This window comes from Oncorhynchus tshawytscha, linkage group LG02 (assembly GCF_018296145.1).
Source record: "Oncorhynchus tshawytscha isolate Ot180627B linkage group LG02, Otsh_v2.0, whole genome shotgun sequence".
NCBI classification, from domain to species: domain Eukaryota; kingdom Metazoa; phylum Chordata; class Actinopteri; order Salmoniformes; family Salmonidae; genus Oncorhynchus; species Oncorhynchus tshawytscha.
The window spans coordinates 73,829,533-73,853,892 of NC_056430.1; the positions used below are offsets into that span (position 1 = coordinate 73,829,533).

Consider the following 24,360-nt stretch of genomic DNA (forward strand, 5'->3'; position numbering starts at 1 on the left):
CAAAAACTCAACGGTCAGGTTGGGATTGTTCTTTCATATGAAGAGATATGTGAATACCAGTGGAAAACCAGACTTTTCAAAGTGCAAGTTGGGCTCGCTTCAGTAACAAGGGCTAAGGATGTACACACACAGTCAATGACATCATCATACACCTGGGTGCTGTCACTTCAGACTCGAGTTCCACCACAGCTCACGAGATACCACCAGTGGAATGCCATATAGGAGTTTTCAAAATAAAAGTAAGAAACAAACAAATTTGAATAAATAAGAGTGCCACACAAACTCTGTATTTATGAACAGAAGATGTCCTGGGGTGGCGGCCATTTTGTATTACAGCCATATAGTTGTTGTGTCTTGAACTTGAAGTTAAGTACTATGAAGTGGAACTTCTCTTGGGGTTGATGGGGGACAGCTACAGAATGGTAACCTTTGAACGTTTCTCTTGGGGTTGATGGGGGACAGCTACAGAATGGTAACCTTTGAACGTTTCTCTTGGGGTTGATGGGGGACAGCTACAGAATGGTAACCTTTGAACGTTTCTCTTGGGGTTGATGGGGGACAGCTACAGAATGGTAACCTTGGGGTTGATTGAACGTTTCTCTTGGGGTTGATGGGGGACAGCTACAGAATGGTAACCTTTGAACGTTTCTCTTGGGGTTGATGGGGGACAGCTACAGAATGGTAACCTTTGAACGTTTCTCTTGGGGTTGATGGGGGACAGCTACAGAATGGTAACCTTTGAACGTTTCAACCAGCAAAATGAACAAAGCGATTACTGTCCAATTCATGGCCACGTGGACGACTGACTGACCGCTTGCCAGTCACACTCTGAGAGAAGTAGAATAAATCTTTTCAAAAATATCATTTAAAATGCACAAAAACACAAGGTCAAAAACAGCAACAGAGGCAATAGGTTTTTTTCTATACACAAGTTTTCAAACTTTTTTTTTTACACTCCTTTTTTCATCGTTAATTTATTAAGCTATTTGTAAGCTATCTAATTATGTACAAAAAACTACGCAAGTTGAATGAGCTTTTTTTGGACGGCCACAGGTCTGTTGCCTTGGAAAAGAGAGGGGGGAAAAACAGGAGGTCAAATGGTCGAAATTTAAAATAAACAAAAATACTAGAAACAGTTATTGCTTGTTACTGCTGGATAGAGAGAAAGGATGGATGTTGTCTCTATAGTCCAAAGTTCCTTGCTATTCCTTCTTTTTAAATTGTGCCGATTTGTTTCTATAGACAGCTATAAGGTAGGCAGGTGCAGGATAGCTTGTTGTGGTAGCTGCGTTGTTGTAAAAACACATTTGAAGATTGATTTCCACACCGAGCACCGCCCACGTTCCATGGGAATGCATATGATGCATGTTTATGTTTCTCCTCCATTCGTTCGGATGGAAACGTCCTGTATGACACGGCAGACAAGGATCGTTGGTTGTACAAGCGTTTGAGCTGCATTGTGGATGGGTTTGTTGTTGCTGTTTCAGGTAGCACCATTTCAAGTGTCTGTTGGATGCAGTGCTGTGGTTGCACAGTGGTAAAAAAAAACCCACAAAGACAAGAAATGTAAAATAAAAAGGAGCGTTGTTCAAGGGCCAAAATGTGTTGATATGGCAAGTAGACTTCTTGACATTCCACAGAGTCTGTGTCCAAATTACCACCTGTTCCCAAATTGGTTTTTAAGTCCAGCAGAACATTGACTTGACTTCAGACACAAGACCAGAGCAAACACTCAAACACACAGAACCAAACAAGGTTTTAAAACTCAGAAAACTCATCAGAAAATATTCTAATATATATTAGAAATGTAAGTGCATTTCTGATGCTAAAATATGGGGTTGTTTTTTTGTTGTTTGATTCTAAAATAACTTAATCAATTGTTTGATTTAAAAAAAGGGGGTCTAATTCCCTTCGATTATGTCTGCAATAAAACCAAGATAATGCTGATCCCAGCATATAAAAATACATCCTTTTTCATCTTCAGTTTCAATCATTCATAAAGCCACCCAAGTCAAAATCTAATCTCAAACCATTGCTCTTATTCAGATTCTCAAAATAAAGGTTGGTTCTGTGTTTGGATCAATCTCTGTTCTTCATGTTGGGTTGGACCTTCTGCTTGGGACGGAGGGGGGTTGAGGGGTTCCGAGGGGGGGAGGGTTGTTCTCAGACTGGGGGTTGAGGTTCAGCAGCGAGTTGGAGCAGAGCGAAGGATGGTGCGATGGCGAGGGGTTACAGACAGGAAGTTAGAAGGATGTCAGGGCGCCACTTGAGGGATGCCATGGCGATGGTGTAGTCGGCGATGATACATGTAGATGGGTGACATGACGACACACAACAGGGGTGGTGGATGGAGGCCAAGGTGTTTGCAGGTTGGAGCTGGGGGCTGGAGACAACTCTAATCGGCCGGTCAGAGAAGGCGCTGAGTTTGAAGAGGACGCTGGATTAACGTTTGCCCTCGTAACCTTCGTCGCTGGACAGGTTCAGGTGGTTGGTCTTTGGATGTTGATTTAGCCCCCCGAGGTTGCAGATTGGAGCCGGGGGGGAGGAGTCTACACCCAACAGCCATCTCCTATGAGGAGGATCCGGAGAAGGCTGAGGAGAGTTTGAGGATGCTGCAGCTGGAGTAGCCCTCGTCGCTGGCTAGACTCTGAAGGCTGCTGTGGTCGTCTAGATCGCTGGTGGAGGCCGTAGAAACCGAGTCCAGTTCCCCGTGCTCCGAGAACTCTGTAGACTCCACGTCCACCTCAATCTCCTCTGTAGAGGGCAAGGGAGGTGGGAGAAGGAGAGAGGTAGAGAGAGAGAGAGAGAGAGAGAGAGAGGAGTAAGAGAAGAGCAGAACGTTGGAATAACACACTTGAAACAAGAGCTCCTTGGAACTAAACAGGAACACTACTAAACTGAGAAGTTTGGTTTGTTTCTGTTTCCACACAGAATCTAGCTTTCTGGTTATCCTAAGAATAGGGTACAAGTGTGCAAAGTCCACATCTCTTTAACTGATGTGCTTATGTGTGTGATACAAGGAAATAAAGACTGGAATCTGACAAAGATTCCTTTCGGCAGTCACGGTCGCTCACCTTGGTCCGAGTCCGAGTGCTCGGAGGAGCAGAGGGTGGAGCCCACGCTGTCCATGCGTATCCTCTCTCCCTCCCCCGGCCCAGTGCCTCCTACCCCGGACACAGTGCCCCCCTGCAGCAGGTCCAACTGGCGCTGGAGGTGCCTCTGCTCCCTCTCCAGACTGTCCAGCTGGTTACGGCTCTTACGGTCCGCCTCTTCAAGTTTCTAGAAGAGGGAGAGAAAAGAGGAGAGAAGGGAGAGAGAGAGAGGAGAGAGGAGAGAAGGGAGAGAGAGGAAAAGGGAGAGAGAGAGAGAGGAGAGAGAGAAGGGAGAGAGAGGAGAAGTAAGGGAGAGAGAGGAGAGAAGGGAGAAAGAGGAGAGAAGGAGAGAGAGAGGAGAGAAGGGGGAGAGAGAGAGAGAGGAGATAATGGAGGGAGAGAGGAGAGAAGGGAGAGAGAGAGGAGAGAAGGGAGAGAGAGGGAGAGAGAGGAGAGAAGGGAGAGAAAGAGGAGAGAAGGGAGAGAAAGAGGAGAGAAGGGAGAGAAAGAGGAGAGGAGAAAGATGAGAGAAGGGAGAGAGAGAAGAGAGAAGGGAGAGAGAGGAGAGAAGGGGGAGAGAGAGGAGAGAAGAGAGAGAAAGAGGAGAGAAGAGAGAGAAAGAGGAGAGAAGGGACAGAAAGAGGAGAGAAGAGAGAAGAGAGAGAAAGAGGAGAGAAGGGAGAGAAAGAGGAGAGGAGAAAGATGAGAGAAGAGAGAGAAAGAGGAGAGAAGGGAGAGAAAGAGGAGAGGAGAAAGATGAGAGAAGAGAGAAGGGAGAGAGAGGAGAGAAGGGGGAGAGAGAGGAGAGAAGAGAGAGAAAGAGGAGAGAAGAGAGAGAAAGAGGAGAGGAGAGAGATGAGAGAAGGGAGAGAGAGGAGAGAAGGGGGAGAGAGAGGAGAGAAGAAAGAGAAAGAGGAGAGAAGAGAGAGAAAGAGGAGAGAAGAGAGAGAGAGAGGAGAGAAGGGGGAGAGAGGGGAGAGAAGAGAGAGAAAGAGGAGAGAAGAGAGAGAGAGCATGTTTAGTTATCTTGAACAAACTGGATTTGTATACCTGTTTCCAAAGAGCACCTGCCTCCTCCACCACACCCTCAGAGAGATGACGAGTTGCTATCCTTTGTGTGTTCCTTTATCTATTTAAAAGGATTTTACCAGGTGTGTTCAAGTTTCTATAGGAGGGAGAGGAGAGAAGAAAGAGACGAGAGAGCGTGGTTATGAATAGATTTGAATGTATATATTTTAGCGGGTAAGGTTGATAGAGAAGATATTCTCAGAGGGATAGTGACAGTGGGAGAGGGGGATGGAGGGAGAGATACAGACAGGGAAGTAGACTAAAAATTGGCACGAGGAGAGAGGATGAGAGATAGAGGAGTCAATGAAACCGCCAATCAATTCTCCAAACGCTACAACTCCAATGTCAGACTTTAGTATCCTGTATCCGGACTCTAACCTTTGGAAGGGAAATCACCCAACAGTCCACTACAGAAGTAACGTTCTGTCTTTCCAGACTTGGCGTTGTTTATCTTGTATCAGTGTTTTGTTTACGATGCGTTTGTTTACTACTGCTGTTACACAGAGTCACGTCAATACTTGATAAAGACTAGAGCTGACAGTTACAGCACTGAGAGAGAGAGAGGGATGAGACAAAGAGAGAGAGAGAGAGGGGTGAGAGTGAACGAGGGAGGGGTGAGAGTGAAAAAGAGAGAGGGGGAAGAGAGAAAGAGCGAACGAGAGACATGCAACAACAATGCGACCCTTCATTCCATGTTTCTGTGTCATTGTCAGGGTCAATGTTATTGATCTTCACTCCCATGTTAACCTCATTCAGGTGGCTGTCAGTAGTGGGGAAGCTGCAGGGGCCATAGATTCAGAACAAACAACATGTTTCTCATTAAGAGCCCAATGTTCCCTCTCATTTTTTCCGTCAGTGAGAGAATTTCAGGTCTGCTGAGCGCCACTTCCAGCGCGTGTTTACTGTGAACACTGAGGCTGTACCCGCTTTAAGTTACAGTTTTAACATTGACCGGTTAGACTACTGTGGCTATTTGATCATAATGAGGACGACCAGAGTGGCCTAACATAAACAAATAGGGAGAATATGTATCACATTACATTGTAACATGGAAATGGCTGTTCTATCATTCAGCCTACAGTAGCAGACAATGTGTGGTGTTCAATGTTGGCCTACATTCCATGAGACGTTTGAAAAACACATGCAGGGCTTGACGTGAACCTGTGTATCCCGAACAATTTGTTGTTTGATGCAAGAAACCACTTTCCAAAATAAAATGAATGATTATTTCCATACCATTACCACAGAGAATCAGACAAAGGATGCTACCCTCTGCCTATTGGCTACTTAGCTTATTCAAGACCGTCTGAAAATAAAAAACGGCCAGAAAAAAGCTCTTTACCCGACTCGCGTTCAAACATGCCAAGAAATGCACACGTTTTGTTCTCTTGCAGGAAGCAATCACTGCCACGTTGCTGACTACAAATGATCTATAACTGGGCTAACAACTCACTAACTAGCAAAGAATGTGAACAAATGTGCACACGTGGCTACATGCAGCTCTGGCTTTGATTTCAAAACAAGCGTATAACGATCGCAGCCGCTCATGCTGTAAAACAGTCCAGTTCAAAGTGAATGGCACAAAACCATATTTGAAAATGGTCTATTTGCATATAGGCCTATTGAAACTCTGATTGGTTATGGCGCACCGGACTGTGTAGAGTACCGGACTGTGTAGAGTCGTGCTGTCACGCCCTGACCATAGAGAGACTTTTTATTCTCTATTTTGGTTAGGGCGGGGTGTGACTAGGGTGAGTAATCTAGGTTGTTTTATTTCTATGTTGGCCTGGTATGGTTCCCAATCAGAGGCAGCTGCTTATCATTGTCTCTGATTGGGGATCATATTTAGGCAGCCATTTCCCCACTGTGTTTTGTGGGATCTTGTTTATGTGCAGTTGCCTGTGAGCACTTCATAGCTTCACGTATCGTTTGCTTTCTTAAATTGTTTTGTGCGTTTCGCGAATAAAAAGATGTGGAACCCATATCACGCTGCGCCTTGATCCGAATGTTATTTAGACGATCGTGACACGTGCCTGTCAGTGCAATTGAAATCCGACGCGCTCTGCGTACGACACAGTCTCTTGCACAGTTTGTTTTGTTTCGGTATGTTGTGTTGAAAGTGGCTAATAATGACTGCTCTGATTCGATCACAATTCTCACAGTGAAGGGAAACGTTGATAGAGTTAACTAACGGGGAAACTCGGCTCAGAGGGAACATTGGTTACTACTCAAATGTGTTGTTGGAGTTTAAATAGTAAAGCTTCATAACTCAAATAAATCAATGGAAAATGTCAAATATTTGTCATACATATTTAAAGCATTTGGAGAGCTGTTTTAGACTTGAACAGGTCATAAGTATGCGTGTGTGTGTGTGTTTTGACTTGAACAGGTCATAAGTGTGTATGTGTGTGTTTAACACTTGAACAGGTCATAAGTGTGTGTGTGTTTTAGACTTGAACAATATGTGATTTGGCTTTGTTGTTTAACACTTGCAGCCCCAGGTATAGTGATTTGGCTTTGTTGAGCAGCCCCAGGGTAGTGTGGCGGTTACAGTCTTTTCCCAGAGGGATGAGGGCCTTCAACCTCTCCAAACACAGACGCAGGTGGGCTCTCCTGGAAGAGAGGAACACACAGAGAGAGAGAGAGAGGAGAGAGGTTAGAGACATAATATTGAAGGATTCAGGAGCCAGATACAGTAGATAACAAGACAACACATAGGTCCAGATGATACTGAGAGAGAGAGAGAGACAGAGACAGAGAGAGAAAAAAAAGAGAGAGAAAGAGAAACAAGAGAGAAAGAGAGAGAGACATACAGAGACAGAGAGAGAAAAAAGAGAGAAAAAGAGAGAGAGAAAGAGAGAAAGAGAGAGGTGTAATGGTGTTTCCTGCACCCTACTCAGTTTTACTTCCCCCCTCCGTGACTGACCACATGACCTGACTAATAAGATGTAAATGAAATTGTCTGAGCCCGAATTACACCACAACACGCACAATCTCAAATGACACAGAGAGGTGTAATGGCATTTCCTGCACCCCATCCCAGTGCAGTTCTCCCTCTCTGGCTCATTATAATCATAGCTAGCTAGACTACATTACTGAAGGTAGGACAGTATACCTAGGTAATGGCTGAGTAGAGAGGTAGAGAGAGATCACTGAGGATGTAACAAAATAACCTGTCCTTTAGGCTGCTGTGAAGGGTTATTTTAGCTAACCTAGGGCGTTAGGCTGCAGTGAAGATGTATTTTAGCTAACCTAGGGTGTTAAGCTGTTGTGAAGAAGTATTTTAGCTAACCTAGAGCATTAGGCTGTAGTGAAGGGTTATTTTAGCTAACCTAGAGCATTAGGCTGTAGTGAAGGGTTATTTTAGCTAACCTAGAGCATTAGGCTGTAGTGAAGAGGTATTTTAGCTAACCTAGGGCATTAGGCTGTAGTGAAGAGGTATTTTAGCTAACCTAGAGCATTAGGCTGTAGTGAAGAAGTATTTTAGCTAACCTAGAGCGTTAGGCTGTAGTGAAGAGGTATTTTAGCTAACCTAGAGCATTAGGCTGTAGTGAAGAGGTATTTTAGCTAACCTAGAGCATTAGGCTGTAGTGAAGAGGTATTTTAGCTAACCTAGAGCATAGGTATTTTAGCTAACCTAGAGCATTAGGCTGTAGTGAAGAAGTATTTTAGCTAACCTAGGGCGTTAGGCTGTAGTGAAGAAGTATTTTAGCTAACCTAGAGCATTAGGCTGTAGTGAAGAAGTATTTTAGCTAACCTAGGGCGTTAGGCTGTAGTGAAGAGGTATTTTAGCTAACCTAGAGCATTAGGCTGTAGTGAAGAGGTATTTTAGCTAACCTAGAGCATTAGGCTGTAGTGAATAGGTATTTTAGCTAACCTAGAGCATTAGGCTGTAGTGAAGAGGTATTTTAGCTAACCTAAGCATTAGGCTGTAGTGAAGAGGTATTTTAGCTAACCTAGTATTTTAGCATTAGGCTGTAGTGAAGAGGTATTTTAGCTAACCTAGAGCATTAGGCTGTAGTGAAGAGGTATTTTAGCTAACCTAGAGCGTTAGGCTGTAGTGAAGAGGTATTTTAGCTAACCTAGAGCATTAGGCTGTAGTGAAGAGGTATTTTAGCTAACCTAGAGCATTAGGCTGTAGTGAAGAGGTATTTTAGCTAACCTAGAGCATTAGGCTGTAGTGAAGAAGTATTTTAGCTAACCTAGAGCATTAGGCTGTAGTGAAGAAGTATTTTAGCTAACCTAGAGCATTAGGCTGTAGTGAAGAGGTATTTTAGCTAACCTAGAGCATTAGGCTGTAGTGAAGAAGTATTTTAGCTAACCTAGGGCGTTAGGCTGCTCAGACTAGGACATTCAAAATGTCTCGGCCCTGAGGCTAGATTACAACCTAAAGACACCAGCAACTACTCAGAAACCACTCTCCTCTGTGTGTGTGTATATGTCTCTGTCGGTCTGTGTGTGTGTGTCTGTGTGTGTTCAACTATGTGAAGAACGTGAACATTATGCCTCTGGGTTGTGTGGGGACAGGATGGGAGGGCAGCACTGCTTATAACACCTAAATAATAAACGTGTGCGCACGCACACACACACACACACACACACATACATATACACGCACGCACACACACTTATACACGCACGCACACACACACGAGCACACACACGTACAAAAACACGTACACACGTCTCTATATATGATAAATATCTGTCTGTCTCTGACAGTAAACAGCCCCATTCAGAGGGCAGGCCAGCCCACATTCAGTCTTTATCTCAGTTATCCTAGTGCAGCACGTAGTGTGTGACCATCTCCTCTCACCCAGCAGGCCTACACAGAGATGGACTACGATCAGATTCATCTCTGTTCTCTAGCGTGTGTGTGGGTGTCCTCTGCATAGCGGTGCCCCAGGCCTTACTCTGAGGTTACACTCGGGAGCGGCATCGCACGGTGAAACATCGGAAGCCGTTCACTTCAAACGGAAGGAAAGCCAGGGAGCCGAACAGGGCGGGACTTAAGTTGGGGAAAGCTGAACTTTATTCAAATCCTCTGGGATGTTGTGTGACGTTAGTTACCAATCAAAGCTCACCACAGCTTCCAACCGCTACTGGATTGGCTGACAATGGCTGTTGATACGTAGCACTACTTAGCGTGCTTGCTAGCAACCACATGAGGGTGAGGCTGGCGTGGCTAGGAGAGTGCCGCTTGTATAGCGCTAACAGCAGATTACAGACAGGTTTGGAGACCTCTGGGTTTCACACTATTTGACCTGGAAGATGGCTGTAGCACGTCAGTAAAGCTGAGCTGGCTGAACACACATGCTCTCTCACACACACTGAGAGAAAGAAAAGAAGGGAGGGGTATCCTAGACAAGTCTAGACATGCCTGTCAGGCTACAGCGTGTGAGGTGAATGGAGCTCCTCCAGACAGTAGTTCTACAGGCCCCTACTCCCCCCTCCCCTCCCTGCCCCTCTCCACTTCACCTCTCACTGATAAAGACAACCATGCACTCTACTGCAGTCTCAGCAGCTGACCCTAGATAACCCTCCCTTACTGGAGGGAGGGAGGGAGGGAGGGAGAGGGGGAAGACGGCAGGCACCGTTCACAGACCTATCTGTCTCAAGTGAAGGTTAACCTCTTCATGAGTAGGCTATGGCTAGTTAACCACAATCACTGTAGGTCTATATAGTCACGGCCTCCTGTTCTTTCACACACAGAACTTGGCTGGATAAAGTTTGAATGCGTAGGCCTATTCTGATAGTGAGTCACAGCAGCTAACCACAGACACCTCCACACCCATGTGATAACTTCTCAAAGCACATTTCTCAGCCTTGATTTCTACACACGCAAGGTCAATGTAACTAAGGTTAATATCTCTCTCCTTCCCCTCTTCTCTCCCCTCCTCCAGAGAGAGATGGGGGGGACAGAGAGATAGAGAGAGGAGGAAGAAGGAGCACGAAGCGGAAGGAGAAAGAGAGGGAGAGAGAAAATAAGAGATGTAGAGAGATTGACAGGTAGAGACAGAGATCAACAGAGGCAGAGGGGAAAAAAAGGGGGGAGACAAACAGAGCGAAATAGAGAGAGTGAGAACGAGATAGAGAAGTATGTCCCTATAATTCTGTCACTGTCCATACACAATGTCCACCAAGGGTTAAATGTTCCTAAACCTCTAAAGCGTGGTTCTTTACCAGTTAGGTTTAAGAGTTATTGGTGGTAATCCCTAAAGCATGCTGGGAAGTTGTTTATCGGTCGGGTCAAAGACCTGGGTTTATGCCCTAATAGGTGACAAAAAAATGAATGAGTCGTTTGTGGGCTTAAATACCAGAGTGGGACTTTAAACACAGGCATTCTGCACTGTAATCTCCTTTGGGGCCTCCTGAGGACAAAATAGCAAACAGGGAATATAGACCTAGTAACGGGGACTCGGTCTCAAGGTTGGGTTCAATTCAGTCAAACTGGTAATTAAAACTGAAATGCAGAGTAAAAATTGGAATTAGAATTTCTGTTTACTTCCTGAATGCAATGGAATTAACCCCAACCCTGCTAGGCCTATCTCGTTACATAAATGGCATTGGATTTCATTTGCAGTGGTAGGACACTGCAACACCACACACACCAGAGTTAGCTACCGGAAGGATCATGCCAGGACGCTAACCTCAGTGTTAGTAGTGTGCTGGGTATAGATAACCTGCTAAGCTAATTTAGCACTGCAGGGGGTTGGATGGCATTAGCGCCACTCCTTATGAATAGCCTAGCGCTTGCTAGCGTTAGCCCGCCAATGAGCCTTGTTACTTTAGCTATTGATAGCCTAGAACGTGTGCTAACGTTAGCCTGCCAAAGAGCCCTGTTCTCCGGGTCATCCCATGAATAGCATTACCTAGCGTTAGCTTTACGTGTATGTGGCTCCCATCTGCATCATGCAGATTACATAATGCGTGCTGCTAGCATGCTGATGCTACCGCGAAGTCCTCAGAACTCACACATGAAATCAAAGCTAGGATTTTGAATGACAACAAAGGTAAATGGATGCGTACTGTTGTAGTTTGTGACGCTGATTGCATGATGATGGTACAAATAAACAAATTGTGTGGAGAGATGGTCTTCCACGCTCTCTAACCTCCACCTCTCTCTTTCCCTCTATTCTATCCATCAATCTTCCTCTCTTTCCTACGCGCAAGCCTGCCTCCAACACAAGAGCTAACCCTTCAGAGAAAAAGGCCATCCGCACTTCAAAACCCTCCTTCGTAACCCGGCAGAATCGCCCCAAGCACTGCTCACGGCTCTTGGCCTACGCACTCCTTCTCTCTCTCTATTCATCCCTCCACAGGTTCCTCATTTACTCTTTTCTCTTTCTCTTTCATCTGATCAAGAGAGAGTTTGAAAGGAAATAAAAATAAAAAACTGCCCGACAAGATGTTGAAAAATGGTTTGAAGAGAGGTTGAAAAGACGGTTGAAAGGATGCTCAGCTGTGCACACAGACAGGCAGCAAGCCTTTATTGTGGTTTGGTGTTTTTAACACGGCTCTGTTCCACCGTCACCTCCTGCAGCTACAGAGACTGTTACATTATGGATGTGAGGTAACTGCTGTTTTAGAGGTAGTGAGAGGTCTTTGTGAGGTTAGAGGGTAGATGTGAGTGGTCTTTGTGTAGACTGTTACATTATGGTTGTGAGGTAACTGGTGTAGTAGAGGTAGTGAGAGGTCTTTGAGGTTAGATGTGAGTGGTCTTTGTGTAGACCGTTTCATTATGGTCTGTGGCTTGCAGCATCACATTAACACAGGATGCTGTCTCCCAGTTTAACAGAGTAGCTTAAATAGTAGCTTCTGTAATGTTTTGCAGATAAGGCTAATTAAAGGTGGGTTTGTTTGAGAAACAAACACAGGGAAAACCTAGAGCCAAGGTGTAGTCTAATAACCCCAAACCTAAAAAAGAGCTTATTTTAGAAATAGATTTTTTTCCATGGGTAAAACACTGATCTGGCTGAGGACATCAAGTCCTGCTAGTTGTGACAGTATTTCGTGGAACACACATGAGGCAGAGAGATAAAGGAGCTTTACACTATAGCTGGCCTACATTTCCTGGAACTTTTGAACAAGTCTTAAATAATGAATGACTTGACGGCACAGGCCATCCAAGATGTCTGATATACATTACATATGTTCTTAAAGGGACCGTTCAGACCCTGGCTACAGACACAACGCCATACATTTGAAGGATGTGATCAGGACAGTATAGAACATCAGGAAAAGTTGTAAAAAATATATTGGTTTGGCGGTAGGTCAATTTCAATGATGTAGGCCTATGAATAGAGGGTAATGACATTAAAACACTCATTCCTGATTAATCAACACAGATCACATTGCTACTCTGCCCCACACCCTCAACCCCACCTCCCATATGACCTAGTTATGTATGTAGCGAGCTGACAAGTGAGCCTTCACATAGATATTAAACTAATTACAGGACCTTCACATAGGCTGCAGGCATCCCAAATGGCACCCTATTCCCTACACGGTGCACTACTTTTAACCAGGCTCTGGTCAAAAGTCGTGCACTATGTAGTGAACAGGGCACCATTTGGCACGCATCCCAGGATATTATACTATTCCAGATCCTTGGTGGAGCGCGGTGGTAAATCTCCAAGCCGACAAGGCAGTCAGGAAATGGAGACATCATGGTCATTATGAACTACGCCCTAAATGGCACCCTATTCCCTACATAGTGCACTACTTTTGGCCAGAACCTAGATTGGCCCTGGTCAAAAGAAGTGCACAACATAGGGAATAGGGTGCCATTTGGGATGCAGGCACAATCATTATGAACATGTTCTCTTGTTAGCATGACACTGACCAATATCACCATGTCTCTTTCCAGGGATAGGAAGGATAATAAAATCCACCACTTCTTTCTTTCCAGCTTCGTCCAGCCTTATCTGAGGCTCCAAAGCCACGGCCTAAATCCAAATAGATTGGAACTATTTGATGTATTTTACTGAGCAGTAAAATTGAGAGCTATACACACCAAACACACACAGGTGTTCTGTATGATTTCAATGAAGAGGACATTTTTTTAAATATACACTGAGTGTACAAAACATCAGGAACACCTTCCTGATATTGAGTTGCACCCCCCGTTTTGCCCTCAGAACCCTCAGAATTCGTTGAAGCATGGACTCTGCAAGGTGTGGAAAGCGGTCCATGTGTCAGGTTGGCTGGATGTTCCGTGGGTGGTGGACCATTCTTGATACACACAGGAAACTGTTGAGTGTGAAAAACCCAGCAGCGTTGCAGTTCTTGACACACTCAAACCAGTGTGCCTGGCACCTGCTACCATACAGTACCCTGTTCAAAGACACTTAGATATTTTGTCTTGCCCATTCACCCTCTGAATGGCACACACACACAATTTGATTTATTTATTTCACCTATTATTTAACCAGGTAGGCTAGCTGAGAACAAGTTCTCATTTACAACTGCGACCTGGCCAAGATAAAGCATAGCAGTGTGAACAGACAACAACACAGAGTTACACATGGAGTAAACAATAAACAAGCCAATAACACAATAAACAAGTCAATGACACAGTAGAAAAAAAGGAAGTCTATATACAGTGTGTGCAAAAGGCATGAGGAGGTAGACAATAAATAGGCCATAGGATAATAATGACAATTTAGCAGATTAACACTGGAGTGATAAATGAGCAGATGATGATGTGCAAGTAGAGATACTGGTGTGTAAAAGAGCAGAAAAGTAAATAAATAAAAACAATCCATGTCTCAAGGCTTAACAGTCCTTCTTTAACCCGTCTCCTCCCCTTCATCGACACTGATTGAAGGGGATTTAACAAGTGACATCAATAAGGGATCATCATTTTCACCAGGATTCACCTGGTCAGTCTGTCATGGAAAGAGCAGGTGTTCCTAATGTTTTGTACACTCAAGTGTAGGTTAAATCTATAATTTAAGCACAAAACATATCAAACAGGGCATGTTGGCTTAGCTGTGTACTCTTGGGAAATCGCTATACGCCCCTGTAGATCATATGGAATAATCTGGAATGAATATATGGGCCAAACATGCAGAGCGTTGATCCACCCCCGTGCATTTTGCAGATGGTGAAATGCAATATGCATGTAGCAGTCACTCTTCACAGCCCACATACATGTTACATAAAAGTACATACATGCAGCCGTGTGAGTACATGAACCCTGCTCTCTGTCACGTGCACACCCACCCGTCTTATAAAAACACACAACTAACATAGCTTACTGTATCATAGTCACACACACACACACACCCGTCTTATAAAAACACACAACTAACATAGCTTACTGTATCATAGTCACACACACACACACACCCACCCGTCTTATAAAAACACACAACTAACATAGCTTACTGTATCATAGTCACACACACACACACCCGTCTTATAAAAACACACAACTAACATAGCTTACTGTATCATAGTCACACACACACACACACACACACACACCCGTCTTATAAAAACACACAACTAACATAGCTTACTGTATCATAGTCACACACACACACACACACACCCACCCGTCTTATAAAAACACACAACTAACATAGCTTACTGTATCATAGTCACACACACACACACACACCCCCACCCGTCTTATAAAAACACACAACTAACATAGCTTACTGTATCATAGTCACACACACACACACACCCACCCGTCTTATAAAAACACACAACTAACATAGCTTACTGTATCATAGTCACACACACACACACCCGTCTTATAAAAACACACAACTAACATAGCTTACTGTATCATAGTCACACACACACACACACCCACCCGTCTTATAAAAACACACAACTAACATAGCTTACTGTATCATAGTCACACACACACACACACACACACACCCACCCGTCTTATAAAAACACACAACTAACATAGCTTACTGTATCATAGTCACACACACACACACACCCACCCGTCTTATAAAAACACACAACTAACATAGCTTACTGTATCATAGTCACACACACACACACCCGTCTTATAAAAACACACAACTAACATAGCTTACTGTATCATAGTCACACACACACACACACACCCGTCTTATAAAAACACACAACTAACATAGCTTACTGTATCATAGTCACACACACACACACACACCCACCCGTCTTATAAAAACACACAACTAACATAGCTTACTGTATCATAGTCACACACACACCACCCACCCGTCTTATAAAAACACACAACTAACATAGCTTACTGTATCATAGTCACACACACACACACCCACCCGTCTTATAAAAACACACAACTAAGATAGCTTACTGTATCATAGTCACACACACACACACACACACACACACGAACACAGGCTCCAATGTTGAATCACTTTTGTCTGCTAGCTACGCTACCAACACAATGGCGATGTTGTTTTTCTGGTAAGGATGCCCTGTGTGGTTCAGTGTGTGTGCGTTTGTTGTTCTCTTTCTCTTTCATTTAGGCCGACTGCTCACTGTGCTGTCACGTGGTGACTGCTATGGTACAGGTCACATGTTGTGCCAGCAGCACCTGACCAACTGACTCAACAGGTCACGTAGCCTAATGGACGGTTTGTTCTCCATGCTTAAAACACATGGTTAAGTCCCACTTAGTCTTCCCATAAGACGACCACACCAGGAAGAGTCAGTCAATGTCACTTCGAGGTTCTGTACTAGGTTGACCTTTTCCAATGCTATATTTAAGCAATGCTAATAAGTAATGCTAATTAGCAATGGGGTGTGTTATATGGCCAATATACCACGGCTAAGGGCTGTCCTTATCCACGATGCAACGCGGACTGTACGGACTATACTGGCCATATACCACAAACCCCTGAGGTGCCTTATTGCTATTATAAACTGGTTACCAACGTAATTAGAGCAGTAAAAATACATGTTTTGTCAAACCTGTGGTATACAGTCTGATATACCACAGCTGTCAGCCAATCAGCATTCAGTGCTCGAACACCCAGTTTCTAAAATGTTTTATTTGTAGCAAACACATGGTTTTCTAAACGGAACAGAATGTCCTAAAGAACCATACTGCCATGATCATCAAAGAGCAAAATAAACATGTTATGATCTATTTGATTCAATTCATTACTTTGCAATTCCCTATTTGATTCCTTAGTAAAATGCTACTTATTCTATGCCAATGACAGACCATACAGCTGATCGACACAGAGCCACCTTCCCATAGGACAATAGGAAGTGTCACTGTCCCCCCTCAAAGCAAATTGGATGTAAATCCGAGCGACAGCTAAGACGTGAATGTAAATAAAGAAATACATTGATATTCCTGGCGAGCGGTGGACTGTAATATCTGGCCCAGTGGTGAGTGGTGACATCGTGATCTGCCACGTTTCTGGACACACACACACACACACACACACACACACACACACACACACACACACACACACACACACACACACACACACACACACACACACACACACACAACTCTCTCAGACGAATATAGGCCTGTCCTGCCAATGGCTTCTTTACACTAAAGGACTGGAGGACACTTTACTGTTATCTATTATAAAACATAGACAGATGGGAGAGAGGGATGGATGTAGGGAGAGAGAAGGGGGGGCATACAATAAGTAGTGGGGGAGGGAGAGGTGGGGAGAAACAGAGAGGGAGAAAAAGAGAGAGAGAGAGAGGAGAGACCGTCATTAAAGATCTAACTCGTCCGTCTCTGTGTAATCTGCCCAGAAACTAGCATCTGAAGCCTACAGAAATGTATGGAACGTTGCGTCGTTAGCTGGGCTACTAAAGACAGAGTGCTCCAGCTCTTCGCGGTCGAGATAACATAGACAACATCCTTGTATAGTGAAAACCCTCATTAAGCCAATAGGACAAAAGACAACAAACACAAGCACATGAAGCCTGTCTAGCTGACTAGTGACAGAAATAAACGATCTGGGACTCTTAGACTGGTACATAGTAAATGAGAGAAAGAGAGATCCCTCCTTCGCTGTCTTCTGAGTCGGGGACGTCCTGTGAGGACAATCGTCCTTTTGAGATCTTCACTGACAGGCAATTGTTATATATGTAACAAACAGCACTGAAGAATGAAAGGAATGTGGAATGTGTTCACTGTAGAAGTGTGTAACAGCCTACTACACTCACTGGGGATCTGAGAGGCTGATTAGTTTAGTCTGGAGCCACAGTGGAACTGTGTTCAAAACCACTGGGTTGTTTAGTCTGGAGCCACAGTGGAACTGTGTTCAAAACCACTGGGTTGTTTAGTCTGGAGCCACAGTGGAACTGTGTTCAAAACCACTGGGTTGTTTAGTCTTTACGTTCAAAACCACTGGGTTGTTTAGTCTGGAGCCACAGTGGAACTACGTTCAAAACCACTGGGTTGTTTAGTCTGGAGCCACAGTGGAACTACGTTCAAAACCACTGGGTTGTTTAGTCTGGAGCCACAGTGGAACTGTGTTCAAAACCACTGGGTTGTTTAGTCTGGAGCCACAGTGGAACTACGTTCAAAACCACTGGGTTGTTTAGTCTGGAGCCACAGTGGAACTACGTTCAAAACCACTGGGTTGTTTAGTCTGGAGCCACAGTGGAACTACGTTCAAAACCACTGGGTTGTTTAGTCTGGAGCCACAGTGGAACTACATTCAAAACCACTGGGATGAATCAACACGGGACACCTGGAATATCCGGGAACCCCGCACCACATCACTCACTCGCACAGCAGAGGGTTGGTTGGTAAATAAATCCAATTGTAGGATAATTGGCGGGCAGATATTCACCGTAGTCTGTTCCACCTCACGTCACATCTGCTCACTGAACCCATGGCAAACCACAGAGAGGAATCTGCAGTGACGCATGGCAACAGAGCAACACGGAGAGGGAGGGATGAGAAGGAAACATTACGAGAGAAGAGAGAGGGTGGAATGTAAGGGATAGAGAGCTGGTGTACAGTAAAATCTAAAAACCAAGTGAGTGAAAGAGAAAGAGAGAGCTTGAAGAAAGAGAGAAAAGTAGGCATGTGAAAGAGAGAGATACTTGTTTATTGTCTATGTCACTTGCTTTGGCCTTTTGCATTGAGAGAGAGAGAGAGAGTTAGAAATAGTCAGAGTGGGGGATGACTAGAGGTAGAGGAGGGGGTTCTGCAGGCTATGCCAGCTGTGCAGTGTCCAGGAGGTTATAGCAGGCAGGGCCCCAGTGAGACTGGGACTAAGGGGCTGGAGCTGAAGCCCATCACTAACACACATGGATTAGTTCACACGTGCCTAATATCACTCTGCTCTGTAGCTTTTAATCTGGTCCACTGGAGAGAGGGATGGAGGGGTGGAGCGATGGGGAGGGACGGGAGAGAGAGAGCAGACCTATGTGATTCTGGCGTCCACAAACCCTCTACTACTCAAAACAAGAAGTGTGGCATTCCCTCCTCAATCTCTATCTCCACGGTGACCGGTATCCCTTCCTTTATCGTTCCCTGCTTCCCCTTCTTCCATCCATTCATCTCTTTCTCTTCTCTATCACTCCCCATCCATCCCTCCTTCTTGTCCCATGCCTCCCTATCTTCCCATGCCTCCATCCCCCCCTTCTATAGTGACCTGAGGTCAGAGGAGCTTTAGATTAAACTCCAATACCCAGAAGGCTTTACTGTCCTAAAACACCACTTTGGGCTGAAACAGATAAAACCAAGGGAGATCCCTCCGACATCCAACCAACCAGATGTTGGCTTCTGGGGCACAACTGTCCTTCTGCTATCCCTGCTATCCTCTCTCATCTCACGCTGCTCTGGTTTATGCTAATACTGTACACACACACACACACACACACACACACACAGCTGTCTCTCCACCCCCGCCTCAAAGCCTAAAAGCATATCCACTTAACCCTGCCTTGTAACAGAGTCTAGATACAGTAGTTCACCAACCCAGGACCCTATAAGCTCTGTCCCTGTTCCGGACCACTAACTGTAAACAATGACACTCCGCCGCCCACGCAAACCAACCAGGAAGGATATGATGGCGTCAGAAGATACCACATTTTGATTGGAGGGCAACAATCCTTAAAAATCCATGATTGGTAGAAACGGAGCAGTTTCCCCTCTAGCTGTCTAAATATAGACCCCAGACAGATTTATTGAGGTGGTTCATTTCCAACAGGCTTCTAGTTCTTCCTTTAACGTTGGATGATTTGGTTAGCTGGAATGCTAACCGACTGACACGCTTCTCTAGGGTGCGTCCCAAATAGCACCCGATTCCCTATGCAGTGCACTACTTTTGACCAAGGCCCATAGGGAATAGGGTGCCAGTTGGGACACACATCTAGACTAGCAGCAGCAGCAGTAGCAGAGAGGACGGAACATTAGTGCATTCCGTCCTGGAACACTCTCAACTAAACTGCCCCTTGGGATGTGGGTTTGGATTGTCAAGAAGCGTGACCCACGATCGTAACGGGGTGCTTAAAATGCCACCACATAAGGTATTAGTTGTGGTAAAAGGCGAAAGAGGGAGAGATGTTGATTTGATTGAAAGCACTGTCGGTATCAATTTGTGTCATTTGAAAGCTTTTCACAGACTTATCAGGGAGATATTCCAAAAACAAATCAACACACGTTTCTATTTCTATCCTTCTAAACAAACATCAGTGTTTAATCCTGAAACAAACTGGCCCTCCCGTATCCTGCACATCTTGGAATGCTGTACGAGCTAATGCAAATATCCTGTATAAACACAAACATCCCCTGTGTAAGGGCACAACAAGGAGGTGAAAAGATATCCGGAGTCAAAGGTCAGGTAAGAAAGGACGAGTGTTCGGCCCCTAATCCAGCTGGAGGGAGGGTGTGTGTGTGTATGTGTTCACTAAACCAGCGTGCTCTTACAGAGCGACTCAGCAGAGGGAGAATGTAGGGCAGTCAGAAAGACGTGCGTAACGAGGATGACCTAGAGATTCTCCTGTGTCTCCTCCACGGAGTGTGTGTGTGTGTAATGAGCTGATGTAGGACTGTGTGTACACAGTACATCTAGGTTTGTGTATGTGAGTGGATAAGTGCACGCGATTGGCTTAATATGTGTCATTCAGAGTCAGGCCCTTCGTGAGACAGGTGTTCTCTGTCTCTATTCACCCTGCACACTATCACAGCCAGATCAGCTAATGCTACACCATGCTAACCGCTAACTAACTCCTATAACAGAATATAACTTTGCTAATGCTAACGGCTAGAAATGTCTATTGAACTCTTTTTCCAAACACGGAAGTTAGCGGTTAGCATAGCCTCGCCTAGCGTAGCGGCTCTGGCTGACCAGAGGGGAAAGTGCTCCAGCCCCCAGCACGTGCTCCACTCTGACTCTGCTGTGCTCCACTCTGACTCTGCTGTGCTCCACTCTGCTGTGCTCCACCCTGACTCTGCTGTGCTCCACCCTGACTCTGCTGTGCTCCACCCTGACTCTGCTGTGCTCCACCCTGACTCTGCTGTGCTCCACCCTGACTCTGCTGTGCTCCACCCTGACTCTGCTGTGCTCCACCCTGACTCTGCTGTGCTCCACCCTGACTCTGCTGTGCTCCACCCTGACTCTGCTGTGCTCCACTCTGACTCTGCTGTGCTCCACTCTGACTCTGCTGTGCTCCACTCTTGACTCTGCTGTGCTCCACTCTTGACTCTGCTGTGCTCCACTCTTGACTCTGCTGTGCTCCACTCTTGACTCTGCTGTGCTCCACTCTTGACTCTGCTGTGCTCCACTCTTGACTCTGCTGTGCTCCACTCTTGACTCTGCTGTGCTCCACTCTTGACTCTGCTGTGCTCGTCAGACCAAAGATCAAGTCCCTTAAGCTGCTTTTCTGAGCCAAGAAAAGCTTACAAGGCATCAAGTTGGTTGACTAGGAACAAATAGGTCCCAAATCGCATGCTACTCCCTATTTAGTGCACTGCTTTTGACCAGAGCCAATAGGGTAGTGCCCTATATAGGGAATATGTTGCAATTTGGGATGAAGCCCAACTAGGGTCAGTTTGGGCCTGGCTGCAAGGCCTGACAACAGGGATGGTGGGTATTGTTGTTGCTATGGTCGGAGGAGAATTGGGGCAAACTATGCTCTCACACGCCATGAAGGATGTAGGCCTGAGCACGTGAGAGTACTAAAGCCTGGGCCAAAAGACAAAAACAGCTGTCAATGTGAAGTCACGACTTTGGTATTGTGTCTCATTGTCTTATTGTGTTCCCATAAAGTCATTCTGAATACTCCGCTGAGAGAAGACATGAGGTTCTTCTGAACTTATGTTCAATTGAATGCAACACATAAGGGATAATCAATGAGGGGCAATGCGTCCAATGGAAAATAATGAACGACGTGGAAGGTGTGTTCCATTACGCGCCGGCGGAGTGAAACGGACCGTCCACGGAGTGAAACGGACCGTCCGCGGAGTGAAACCGACCGTCCGCGGAGTGAAACCGACCGTCCGCGGAGTGAAACCGACCGTCCGCGGAGTGAAACCGACCGTCCACGGAGTGAAACCGCCCACGGAGTGAAACCGACCGCCCACGGAGTGAAACGGACCGCCCACGGAGTGAAACCGCCGTCCACGGAGTGAAACGGACCGTCCACGGAGTGAAACGGACCGTCCGCGGAGTGAAACCGACCGTCCGCGGAGTGAAACCGACCGTCCGCGGAGTGAAACCGACCGTCCGCGGAGTGAAACCGACCGTCCACGGAGTTGCATTCTTTTCCAGAGGACGCACAGAACTCAGAGTTGACTACCTCTTTTATACCATGGCTATAATTTAACACATTTGCAGCTACAAATGTGTTCATTTGTATTTGTATGTAGAAATGTGTTTAACCTCCACCGAAGTAGTTTAGTTAACTAGATAGCTACAGTAGTTGCCTTGGTAACCAAACAAATAAGACTCGGTAATTACGCTAACCAAACCATCAGTCCTAGCTTGCTATTACGAAAATCAAATTCAACATTGCCAATAATGTTTTCAATGTGACTTTTGCTTTTAAAAGCAGCTCAAACATAGAACATGTAAGAATGAACTAAAGCCATGACATACCACCATGCTGATATACTGTGTGTTATAGGGGAATCATGCACACTCTAGAATGCCCTTCAAGCCAATCAGAAACGAGTATTCAACAATGCCATGGCATAGTTTTATATTAGACGCTTCATCAGCATTGTTCAGAACATCACATGCATGCTATCCAATACATAACACGAGCAGACACAAAGAAATGCAGACACAAAGAAATGTTTTGAGTGACAACAGAAGCAGCCGTCGTTCTGTCCCACACCATTCCAAAGTCCCCTGGTAATGAGCCATGGCCATTCTCATCAGACTGTGGGCCAGCCAAAACAAACACCAGGCAGTAGGGATGTAACAAGTCACCGATACGCATCGTTCCCCATTCAAATGATTAAGATAAGACTGATTCAAATGTAGCCGATTCAGAACCGATTCAAATGTAGCCGATTCAGAACCGATTCAAATGTAGCATTCGTCGGTCAGAAAATGTATTCAAACGTAACGAATCGCCGGTTCTCTACAATGTTCTGCTCATATTAGTTTTTATCTTCTGAAAATACCTCTCATATTTTGTGACAACTGATGCGTCCTCTCCTTCAGTGTCAAGCTGAGCCTGTTACTGTGTTGACAGTCATTGACCTACAAGTTATTTTTCATGCAGAACGACCAAGCCTAGTCAAACTGCTCACTGTGCCCAGCTTGGAGTGCTGACCAGCGCCAGGTAGGCAGCTGATCTTGCGCAAACATTAGGCTTTATTAGTTGCGTGACAACCTGTGGAATTTGCTCAGTTATTGTTATCTATGCACTGTTGAAAGTTCTGTTTAACCAGAATAGAAGCAAGTTACCGGAGACACAACTCTTATCTGCAGAAGGAGAAAAGAAGCTCACTTAAAAACGTCCAAGCAGTGAAAACCATTGGATTTGGAGATTTGACATTACTGGCTCAAACACAGTGACGGTACAAAAAACACATTACCCCCCTAATCTGATAGTGGGGTGGTAGACGCCCTTATGGTTCAGATCAGAGGCCTACATAGTATACACCATAGACATACATCATTTACACACACACACACACACACACACACACACACACACACACACACACACACACACACACACACACACACACACACACACACACACACACACACACACACACACACACACACACCTCAGACACCTCAGAGAGGCTCAGCTTATGGGCTCCATCAGCAGCAGATTTGAATTTAGAATGGAAAATGTTGGTGTATTGTATCGTTCTCTCATCAATCCCAATCGCAACAAATAAAACATATAATTCCTGTATCAGAGCCGCTGTATCTAGATACGTATCGATTCACTTTGAAAGGGAACGATGCACATCCTTACCAGACAGGATACCACCAAAGGGCAGACAGACAGACAGACGCAATGGGGAAAAGATGAGTGCAAAGGGACAACCCTGAACTCCTATGGCAGCCCTGACCACTTCAAGAATCATTGGGTAGTGGGTAATTGGGTAGTGGGTAATTGGGTAGTGGGTAATTGGTAATTGAAATGGCAATTGAACTGCAGTAAATATGCAGATTGTACCCTTAATATACCACAGACATCTGTTTGCTGAAAGGCCTGTAAGAGAGAGTCTGTTTGCACAACCCGTTGTCATAAAGCGTAGAGGGTAAAAACTAAATATCATTTCATCAGCGGCACCCAACCACCAGCACCAGTATCATTTAGGGAGTTTTTATTATTGTCTGGTGTATTATTGGCCTAATACACCATATGAAATGAATAGGGAGCGGTGAGAGAGACGGCATCCCTAGATTTGTGTCCCAGAGTAAAAGCCTGGCCCTCTTGATTACCCATAAACAGAGACATCATAAAACAACATGGCCAGTTGAACACACAGCAGGTTCAATAGGGACTACTGTCATTGAATCCCTCACTAGCAGCATGTATACCGTACATACAATACTTAGCCTAGCATCACGCATAGAAAACAAGCTAATGGTAGGGTTTAGTTAGTAGAATACTAAGTGGTGCATTAGGGGCTAGGCTATTTGGTAAGCAAAATGCTAACTGACATACTACTCTAGCAAGGAAGCACCCCACAAAGAAACAATCAAATGGTATAATTAAGCAATTAGGCCTGAGGCTGTGTGGTATATGGACAATA

General features: G+C 45.1%; 1 protein-coding gene across 2 annotated transcripts in view; it reads right to left on the minus strand.

The window, feature by feature from the left end:
* Positions 1 to 601: 601 nt before the first annotated feature.
* The window catches only part of mxi1 (max interactor 1, dimerization protein), a 35,628-nt gene continuing 11,869 nt past the window's right edge, over positions 602 to 24,360 (minus strand). For both annotated transcript variants that reach the window (XM_042304515.1, XM_042304518.1), the window contains exons 4-6: positions 6,650 to 6,773; positions 3,075 to 3,279; positions 602 to 2,754 (exon numbers count right to left, since the gene is read on the minus strand). In XM_042304515.1, coding sequence (XP_042160449.1) covers positions 2,570 to 2,754; positions 3,075 to 3,279; positions 6,650 to 6,773 — 514 coding nt within the window. In that variant the 3' untranslated portion in view covers positions 602 to 2,569. The remainder of the gene's footprint in view (positions 2,755 to 3,074; positions 3,280 to 6,649; positions 6,774 to 24,360) is intronic.